Source organism: Aricia agestis, chromosome 16 (assembly GCF_905147365.1).
Source record: "Aricia agestis chromosome 16, ilAriAges1.1, whole genome shotgun sequence".
Classification (NCBI taxonomy): domain Eukaryota; kingdom Metazoa; phylum Arthropoda; class Insecta; order Lepidoptera; family Lycaenidae; genus Aricia; species Aricia agestis.
The window spans coordinates 4490549-4501453 of record NC_056421.1 but is presented as its reverse complement, the minus strand read 5'-3'; the positions used below and the strand labels follow the sequence as shown (position 1 = coordinate 4501453).

The 10905-nt window shown below is 33.5% G+C and overlaps 2 protein-coding genes across 2 annotated transcripts; both read left to right on the top strand.

Moving 5' to 3' along the window:
* The first annotated feature begins 2491 nt into the window (after positions 1 to 2491).
* On the top strand, positions 2492 to 3554 carry LOC121734844 (phosphomannomutase-like). Its single transcript, XM_042125471.1, has one exon. The coding sequence runs from the start codon at positions 2710 to 2712 to the stop codon at positions 3448 to 3450; it is 741 nt and encodes a 246-aa protein (XP_041981405.1). The 5' UTR covers positions 2492 to 2709; the 3' UTR covers positions 3451 to 3554.
* A 4066-nt stretch (positions 3555 to 7620) lies between these two features.
* On the top strand, positions 7621 to 9647 carry LOC121735008 (protein FAM177A1-like). Its single transcript, XM_042125675.1, has 3 exons — positions 7621 to 7665; positions 8596 to 8760; positions 8978 to 9647. Exons 1-3 carry the CDS (start codon positions 7621 to 7623, stop codon positions 9242 to 9244), a joined length of 477 nt encoding a protein of 158 aa, XP_041981609.1. The 3' UTR covers positions 9245 to 9647.
* The last annotated feature ends 1258 nt before the right edge of the window (positions 9648 to 10905 follow it).

Genomic DNA, 10905 nt, shown 5'->3' with positions numbered 1-10905 from the left:
AATGGCGGGCGGCGCGTGCCGTCCGTTTTCAAAAAGGGGTGCGGGAGGCGAAAGGGGAGGTGCCGCGTTTTCTGCGCATTACACTGGCACCACACTCACACTCGCACAGTGTTGCCAACTTTTTTTTTACTAACCCACCAAATTCAGCAGCGTAAACAACCAGAAACCGCTAAAACCTAAATGGCCTCTCAAACCACCAGAATTCCACTAAATAACGTAAAGACAACAACAACCTATCTGAATATAATTTGAAAATAATACAACAACAACGTCTTTATTATTATGAAATAATTATTTTTGTTACTACAAAAAGGAAAACTTTAGTTACCTATGTACATATGTATAAGATAGGTACTTAACTAAAGAGTAAAGATGAACGTCTTTAGAGGAATCATTGTCATTCACTTGTTCAGTTTGTGAAGAATAAATTTCTTTAGTTCTAATTTTTGTTATACGGTATTTGGTATTAAGTTGTTATTACAGCATTTGCCTTCGCGTGCTAACCTTGCACGAAAGAAAGGCGATCAAACTTCATCCGGTTTCTCTGTTAAGTCTTGACAACATTCATCATGCTAAATAATCGCTCTATATCAGCGTTAGAATGCAGCAAAACGAATAAAGATAATAATAATAGAATTAAGTTTCCAGTGTGCGTCTTCAAGGGTTAGAAACATAATAAAAAAAACTAGTGGTGGTATGATTTGCTATAGGTTGCAGGTGGGTGAAACTTTCGAACAAAAAAAATTGGGTTCCAAATTTAAACGTAGCAACTAAATTAAGTTGGATAATCTGTGCAATTTTTAAGCAAGATCGACTGTGATTGGTTGATAAAAAAGACAAAGAAGAAGTTTGAAACTCAAAGTTCGATTTTCAGTTAGTGAAAATTATTTTGTAGCAACTCTTTCAAAAATTGTAAATTAGTGGATTAATTATTGAAAAACAAAAGGTAAGCCATTGTAAAATGTAAATATAACCGTAAATTGATAAATTGAAGCAAAACATAACTATGTCATACTGTGTTCTAATACAAAGTATGTCATAGTGATTATTTGCATATTTGTATAATAATTTACAACTTAAACTATAATAATATGAAAAAGATAGATTATTATTTCATGGAAAATATTATAATGTATCAGTATGTATGCAGTTAATTTCGAAAATGTTGAACTGTGTCTATTGATTTATTGTAGTAATTAATTGCACGTTAAGGTTATGAACTATAATAATTTATGTATGGAAATGTAGTAAATGAAAAACTTTTCATTAATTTCAGATTTTTAGGTCCCTGTACTAGTTTGCAACATTTTAGTCTGCAGGCAATGGTTGTTAAGAAGATTTAAGGAGGAGGAGAAGGAAGGTATGGGATTATGAGAGGTGCGGCCACTAAGGGAAAATCCTCTGATCAAGTGAGGTGGTATACAGCTGTCCTGAGCCCACGCGATATATTTCAGCTGTCGTATGTACAGGGTGTAACAAAACAAAGTAATAATACTTATGTGTGTATGTATAAAGATGCGCGTCCACTGGATCGGAATCGGAGCGTAAGCAGCGGACGGATTTGTTGCCTAAACCTTGTGGATTAAATCTGTTTTATTGTTTTGTGTTTATTTAGCTATGTACAATAATTTTTATTGAAATAAAACATTTATTTGAGCTCATTTTTTTTTTTTTTTTGGCATGTTTAGAGTGGAAGGTTTTGCACTTAAATTTTTTAACTTTAGTTTCAATTTAAAAAAATAATAAATGTTAATTTTTTTCTTCTAAGTCCGACCTCTTGTTACGTAGTATATGACATTCTCTTTGATAGGTTGTAATTTAAGTTCTAATACTGAAAGAGATAAGACCAATAATTATTTGATTTGGAGATACTTTTGAGTTCCGGGAAAGGACATAATATGGTTCGACAAGGCTTTATTTGAACGTGGGTGACATTGAAGAATGACGGGAGCGCGGCTGGTAAAGGAGAACTGGGAATTTTGCCGGGAATGTGAAATGGGGATGTTGTGTTTTTATATTATTTTCCTAAAATTGTATTATCTTGGTTTTTGATGTGTAATATTGGTAGAATATTAACCATTAGATATTCATTATCGTGCACAAGTGTGGGAAAGTGATGTAATAACCAGAAACGTGCTCTTTTGTGTTCCTTCCAAAACTCCATCAAAAGTTTCAGTAAGCGTCTACCACTTTACTGAATCGACCGATTTGACTTCTTGACTGTATTGACTTTATACTTAGACTTTAGACCTGACTGACCTGACGATAATATAAAAAAAAAGTGTATTAAAGTACATTGTTTTCCCGCCATAATATTATACTCGACACTGGCCATGGTTATAGCCGAAGTGCCATTATAAGAAAAAAAAACGAGAACTGTCAAACATATGTCAAAAATGACGTTTTTTAAGATAGAAGTGACTTTCTTTTCTGGAATTTAAATTAATCTATGATTAATGATTATATACATATATACTAATCTGTGTTATATACCTCTTATCTCTTATCTGTGGGGCAAAGTTTAGGTTGGTTGGGGTTTACCGGTTTACGTTACGAGTTACGACTAGGTACCACAAACTATTTAAAATGCTAACGCATACGACTACGTGTTGTTCGAAAAACAAATCCTTATTGATCCTTACCAACTTTTGGCTTGTGTGTTAACCGGCGTTCGCAAAGGATACCATCAGCAACTACTGCTAGAAGAAAATGGCAAGTAAAAAAAGTATTTTACTACTGTTCGACGTCGACAGGACGCTCACGAAACCTGGGCAGGTGATTTCTGCGGAGCTTTTAGACTTCCTTCTGAACAAAGTGAAGCCGGTGGCCAGCATAGGCCTCATCAGCAGCTCCGATTACCCTAAGGTAGTGGAAAAATTAAACGGGGAGGAGAATACGAACAAATTCGACTATGTGTTCTGCGATAACGGTGTCTTGTTCTACAAGAACGGCAAGCTGATCAAATCGGAGAGCATCTTGAGCATCGTCGGCGAGAGCACGCTCCAGAGCGTAATTAACTTCGCCCTCGGGTACATGTCCGAGATCCAGCTCCCCGCTAAGAGGGGCAACTTCGTGGAGTTTCGGTCCAGCATGATCAACATCTGCCCCGTAGGCCGGTCGTGCAGCCAGGCCGAGCGAGACGAGTTCATCAAATACGACACAGAAAACGGCATCCGAAAAAAATTCGTTGAAGCCCTGCAGAATGAATTCAGTGACACAAAATTATGCTTCACTCTCGGTGGTCAGATAAGCATTGATATTTACCCAGCAACGTGGGATAAAACAATCTGCCGGCAGTTATACATTGGCTATGAATTCAGAGAGATACATTACTACGGAGGTATGACTATGCAGGGTAGCGACGATTATTCAGAGGCATATTATGACAATCAGGTGACATCCCCAGAAGATATCAAGAAAAATGTCCAGAAATTGTTGAATATAGAATAAGCCACGAATAAGCATTGACAATACCAAATACTTATATTCAGAATGATTGTAAATTATGGGCACTTTATAATATTATAATTATTATACATACCTACTAAAGTACAGTTTTGGTTTTGTTTAATATTTTTTTGTTATTACTAAGTAGTTTACTATCAAACATGTTTAAAACATTCTTGGTGGAAAAAGTTGTTCCTATGATCCTACTCACAATGTGTTATCTGTTTGTAAACTACTGATTTTTAATCATTTTTTATCTCATCAATCATTATCTATATTTACAGTAAACCATACTGTTCAACAAGGCTTTGAATGTGTCAATTCTAAGTATCTAGTCTGTGGTGTCAATGTCAGTCAATGTGCGCTGCTGGTAAGAGAGAACCACATTGGCCAACCCTTTTCGATCAAAATTCAAATATCCTTTTATAACTAAAATTAGACATATTTTATTTAAATGCTTTTTGCAAAATATCCGGGTTGAGCTAGTTTGGATTCCCAGCCATTGTGGTATAATAGGCAATGAGAGCGCTGATTTTTATGCAAAACAAGCCATTAACACAGGTGGTCCTGGATACTCCAAACTTTTCAGCAATGACCTTATTCCATTGGCAAAGCAACATTTAATGACTGATTGGAATGTGGATTGGACTGCGTCAGGAAGAGTTAAGGGTAAATTGTTCTTTTCTCTGCAGAGCCGGGCGCTAGTTAAGCCCTGGTTTTTTAAATACAGGAAAGCTAAAAAGTCCGTAACCTCTACAGTATGTCGATTACGTCTAGGTCACTCCTGTACTCCTGTTTTCCTCAACAAAATTAGGGTAAGGGATTCGTCTTTATGTGAGTGTGGACTTGAGGAAGGTTCTCCTGAACATATTTTCTTCAGCTGTCCAAATCATCTGTCTTCGCTCTACGATTCTCTACCACCTAATATCCCTCGTCCTGCTGATTTCCGCTCCCTTTTATCCTTAGTTCATACTTTTGTAGATATTTTGTGTAACTTTATTAACGATAATAACATTAGATTGTAGAATTGTGCGTTTAAATACTAACAAACTAACTTTTTGTATGTTTTGTATTGTTTCAGATTTATATTATGGAGATTGACTGGTTTCGTATTCCAGGTTATGTGTACGAGATGACAGACCTGACGGATATGGTGGGGCTGCCATGTTAATAAAAAATACCTTTTAAAGTATTGACATTGCCACATGTAAATAGTACTAATTTCAATAGAGTTGGTGTACAGTTACTAAATCTTAATATATATATTTTCTCATTGTATATAGCACAAAATTCTTCTTCGACATTTTTAGATGTAAATAATTTACTTAATTCTTTTTCTGGACGAAAGTTAGTAATGGGCGACTTTAATGCTCATCATCAGTGTCGGGGAAGCGATGTGTCCAATAGGGATGGTGAGGATTTATTGGATATCATAGATACATTTAATTTATGTGTACTTAATACGGGGGATCCCACACAGGTCGTGAACATTAATGAAAACAAAAGTGCAGTTGATGTTTCCATATGTTCTCCTTCATTAGCACCAAATATATCTTGGCAAACTTTGTCTTCTTCATATGGTAGTGATCACTACCCTATACGTTTATCTTTGGCTTATAAAAGTAATAGTATAAATAATAAAAGAATAAGAAACAGATATAAATTGGATAAGGTTGATTGGAGTAATTTTAAAAATGAAATTGATTGTGAAATTAAGAATCTTCCTGAAATTCGAGTAGGAAACGAAGTAACTGCTTCTGAATTGCTAGCTAAGACAATGATTGAAGTTGCTGATAAGCATTTCCCTACAAAAAAAGCAATGGGTTCCATTCCCTCCGTGGTGGGACTCCGAATGTTCGAAAGCAGTTAAAGAAAGAAAAATCATTGAGAAGGAATATGCTATTAATATGTCTAATGACAATTTTGATAAATTAACACAAATTAATAAAGCCACTCGAATTTTTTTAAAACAAAAGAAGCAACAGGGTTGGAAAAATTTCTGTTCATCTCTATCCCCATCCACATGTACATCAGAAGTGTGGAAAAGTATAAAACGATTTAGATCTGTATTCAAAGAACAGACCATGGTACTTCCTAAAGACTTTTTAAGTAATTACGTTGATTTATTAGCTCCATCTTCAGTAGCAGAATATTTTCCGGTCCCTTCTCCATCCTGTTACATAAGAGAACATTCGTATTCTGCATTAGATTCTCCATTTACAATGGTTGAGCTCAAAGGTGTTATATCAAGTGTAAATGATTCCACTCCAGGCATGGATGGTATTCCGTATTCTTTTTTGGCTAACTTAGGGGATATAGCATTAGGGTACTACTTAAATCTTATTAATACGGTCATGATTTCTGGAAACATTCCTGACTCTTGGAAATCTCAGGAAGTAATACCAATATTAAAACCTAATAAACCCGCAGACGAAATTACTTCATAAAGACCAATAGCACTATCATCAGTTTTAATTAATCTTGCTGAAAACCTAATTAAAAATAGATTAGAATGGTTCCTTGAGCATCATAAATTATTGTCAAACAGTCAGTTCGGTTTTGGAAAAGGTAAATCCACCATGGACAATTTAAGTATATTTACTACAGATATTCGATTAGCTTTTATAAATAAACAATACGTTGTGGCTGCCTTTTTAGATATTAAGTCTGTTTATGATAATGTTATAATTTCAATTCTAGAGAAAAAATGTACAAATTAAATATTCCTCCCATTCTTATTACGTTCATAATTAATTTAATTAAAGAAAGATTAATTTCTGTATTTTTTAACGATATTGAATGTCTTATTCGTACCATATTTTAAAGGACTGCCACAAGGTTCGGTTTTAAGTCCTGTTCTTTATAATATTTACACGTATGATTTGGCTTCGGTAATTGCGAAATTACAATACGCAGATGATTTAACTATTTACGCTATCAGTGCAGACATTCATGCTGCAATTCATTAAACCAAAGTCTTGTTGCCCTTAAACAGTGGCATTTTGATAATGGACTAGATTTAACTGTGGAGAAAAGTAGTGTAGTAGTATTTACCAAAAAGTTTTCTATTCCAAAAGTAAACATCTCCTATGATAATAAATCAATTCCGGTTAAAACAAGTGCAAAATTCCTAGGTGTTCATCTTGATAATAAATTAAATGGTAACTCACATATTGATTATGTGATTTCTAAATGTGAACGTTATTTGAATATGTTAAGATGTCTTGAGGGAGTTTGGTGGGGAGCTCATCCGTTCTGTTTAAAACTCATTTATAATGCTGTTATTAGAAGTGTCCTAGACTACGGTATATTTTTATTAGTAGGTTAATATAATTTGTGTGTAATGAAGAAATTAGATAAAATTCAATCTAAAGCTCTCTGAATAATAGGTGGAGCTATGAAGTCAAGTCCCCTGTCCCATTAATGCCTTACAGGTAAAATGCACTGAGCCACCTTTGTGTCTAAGGAGACAATATTTAAGTGACAGATTTGTTTTTCGTTTAAAACAGTACAAATTCCATCCTTTATTAGAAAAACTAGCTCAACTGAATACTGTTTTAGAGTCACATCCCTTTTATAAAAGGTCTCTGCCATGTCTTATTGTAAGTTATCGTAAACTTCTTTCAATATATCTGCTCCTACTTATCAATCTGATGTACTACCTTTGTTCTCTTATAATTTTGAAAGTCTGTTGATTAAACCGGATGTAAAATATAATTTAGGTGTAATTAACGATAATAATCGAAATAATTTTATAAACACCCAATATAGTAATTGGCATCATATTTATACTGATGCTTCTAAGTTACAAGAAACAGGAAATGTAGGAGTTGGTGATTATCACAGTCAATATAAAATAGGTACATCAAAAATTTAGAATGCCTATAGAAAGTTCAGTTTATTCCGGGGAATGTTTAGCCATATTTAAAGCTTTAGAATACGTATTAATGTTTAAATTAACACAAACCATTATATTTTCAGACTCAAAAAATGCATTACAGGGTATTGAAAAATTTCCGTTTCGCAGTAAACCCTATCACCATATTATTTTTGATATCAGATATAAACTTTTTAAATGCATTGAGACAGGATACAGTGGCATTTTATTGGGTTCCTAGCCACTCAGGAATTTTAGGCAATGAAATAGCTAAGGATGCAGTACAGAGTGGCGACATGTATCCATTTAAAATTTATCCCAGTGACCTTTTGAGTTTACCGGTAATTGATTTATATAGAGACTGGAATAAATATTGGGAATTTACTGGACAACATAAGGATAACCGGTTTTTTTTTTATTATTAAATAAGGGGGCGGTGATGAGGATGGTATGTTTTTCGCGTGGGACGATAGCGAAAAGTTGCAGGACGTGGTATGATTCCGAACAATTCCTCAGAGCGCTCCCCGTGATACAACCGATAGAGGATGCAGAGTGAAGCTACATCTCGGCGTAATTCCAGGGGGTCTAAGCTGTTTGAAACACTATGGCAGTCAAAGGATGTACAATCTGCAACCTCTAGTACCAAAAAAGTCTTGGTTTAATAGAATAAATAGTTCAAAACAAGTGATTTCATCTATAATGCGATTAGGACACGTGTATATTCCTAGCCATCTAAATAGAATTGGCGTATTCAATAATGATATGTGTGATTGTGGGGAAGACACGGGAGGAACTTTAGATCACATATTTTTCTCGTATCCTTTGCTTGATCATACATCGTTTTTATCCTCTTTACACTCCCTTCATGTTCCTCTTCCTACTAGTATGATGTGTATATTATGTGACCCTATTAAATATTTAAGTATTTTATCTGAATTTATATTATTAATAATTTAAGTTTATAAAATATGTAATTACTGATGTTTCGTATTTTATTATAATTAAAAGTATATTTTATTTGTATACCAAAATTTTCCTGATCCTATCCAAAATTTCGTGCCTGCCATAAACCTATAATATATTAAGTCTATGGTCCCTGCTCATAAACATAATATTAAGTCTATGGTCCCTGCTATCCCTACCTTTACCGCGTCATAAGTTTCCCAACTTTTAATTCTCGACACTGGCAATAGTTTCATGCTAGTCGCCATATTAAAATAAAAAAGAAGAAGAAAGAACTTTTAAATTTATTTTTATTGTTATGAAAACAGTGGAACTTTACTAAAAAAATGGAAGAGAGCAATGAAGTTCAAGTAACTATTAACCGACCTACAAAAATAATTCATTTTAGCGACGGAGTGGACGAAGAAATTGAGCAAGAAAAGGCTACCGAAGTAAACTGTACTGTTTCTAACAATGTAGATGACGTAAATCCAGTCAGTAGTTTTTATTATTTCTAAATATTTTTACATGCATAAAGTAATGTAATTTAGAACAACAATTTAAAGCCAGTGCTAATATTTATTTACCACATTCTAATTACTACTACTACAAAAATACTACATTCAGGCAATATCATGCACTATCAATGTTCTTTTGTTTCCATAAAGATAATGTTATTGTTTTGCCACAACGCAATTTTTTTCCTTGCAGCAATCAGGCTGGATGCCATGGCTTTCACATTATGCTTGGAAATCAAGCTCAAAAATGCTAAACGCTGTTGACTATGCGGGTGAAGGGCTGGCAAACTTTTTCGGTATCACGACACCAAAGTATCAAATTGAGATTGATGAGTATGAAAGAGTTCAAGAAGAAAAGAAGCAGCTTGAAGAAGAATCTGCTGGTTGGGTGCCGAAAAATGCTGGGAATGATATACCTCTAGTTTTGACGGAACCAACAAATAATCCCTCAAAAGTCTAGTTTCTGCTATTACTTATAATAGATTTACTTAACAAACTTATTCAATAGGATTATGCAGGTTTTTTGAGATGTGAACAATATTTTATTATTTATTTATAATTATTAAACACATTATAATTTATGCATGCACAATGAACTAATATCAACCAAAGTATTATGATGAAACTGTATGATGAGGATGGTGGCAATGTTTGGTCTGTGGTTGAAATGGTGTCTTATTTAATATACTTAATTATTGTTGAGAATGTTTGATAAATTGATTGAAATTATAGTAGGATATAGGATAGATAGAATGTTTGATAAATTGATCGAAATTATAGTAGGATATAGGATAGATAGGCTGTTAAGCATTTGTGTCCTAATCCACAATTTTTTTTTGTTCAATTCTGAATGCAGTCTTGTTCTAAAATCTAAACGATCAAAAGAACATAACTGCATTAAAAACTCAATACATATTTTTTCGGTAGGTTAGTTCACAAATGCTTAACAGCGTCCAGATGAGGTGTGCATTCTTAAGGACTCAATTTTTATTATAATTAATGTGAGATGAAAGGCTAATAATAACATCATGTATTAGGTACTCCTACTAATTCCCCCAATCAATTATTTTATGCTTAAATAAAGTTCAGCTTCAGTATAAAAAATTTAAGGTATTTTATCTACTACTTCTACTAGCTATCACAGTAGTTGATTCATAGGCAGGTGGCGGACCTATGTAGTTTGGTCTAACGGTCACGACACAATAGACAACTACCAGTAGTTCGACTGCAAAGAAACGGACAGGTTTCAATACATGTCAAATTCGTCGGGTTTCACTAGGATTATGAACGGAATGTGTCTCGCGCTGGCTGATAAAATTTATTTTTAAATATTTAAAATAAAGATTTCAAAATTGGATTCTGCCAATTTTAATCGCATGTGCCAAAACACAAACAACAATATGACCACAGAGGAACACGTACATTTCATCGATGTATGAAATTGATACATAATAATTCATAAACAGAATAATAATGCCTCCTTCAGGTTGCACCCCTTCTAATACAAGACATATAAAAATAAAATATTATTATAAGAAAGTGAACACATTTGTATTTTTTATGATAATTACTGTTTTAAAATAGATTTATATTATTGTATTATATTATCTGAAATAAAAAATAAATAAGTTGGCTTTTATTGGCATTTTATAATAATTATTTAGTTTCTTCAAGTGTGTTGCATATTACAAATAAATATTCTCCAGAAATCAATTTAAAAAACGAAGTCTTGGTAATATTGTCCCATTTTACACTTAGGGTACTGAACCCTAACACAACCCTAATAAGATTTTGTGGATGAGATTAAAACCGCCATCTAGCGTCGAATAGTTAAATCATTTTCTTGTGTTCGTAAATTGATTTCAAATAAATGCTGTTAGATGGCGCTACTACAATTTTTTTAAAACATCTTCCAATATTCCCGTCCCTTGAGGTCACACCAAATCGCTAGGCATTTAAGACCAATTAAATTTAGTTTAAGTATCTAAATACTTTCAGTTCCCTCATAACACTAATTACTTACTTTTAGTACTTACTTAATTGTTGTGTAGTACCTAATGTAGATTGTAGAGTAATGTGTACTAATCCATGTAACATTTTGCATTTTGAAACTGTTCTTCA

Coding starts and splice junctions, on each gene's coding strand:
- LOC121734844 (XM_042125471.1), top strand. CDS start 2,710: ATGGCAAGTAAAAAAAGTATTTTACTACTGTTCGACGTCGACAGGACG.
- LOC121735008 (XM_042125675.1), top strand. CDS start 7,621: ATGTATCCATTTAAAATTTATCCCAGTGACCTTTTGAGTTTACCG. Junction 7,666..8,595: donor GTGACCTTTTGAGTTTACCG/GTAATTGATTTA, acceptor TTATGAAAACAG/TGGAACTTTACTAAAAAAAT. Junction 8,761..8,977: donor ATGTAGATGACGTAAATCCA/GTCAGTAGTTTT, acceptor TTTTCCTTGCAG/CAATCAGGCTGGATGCCATG.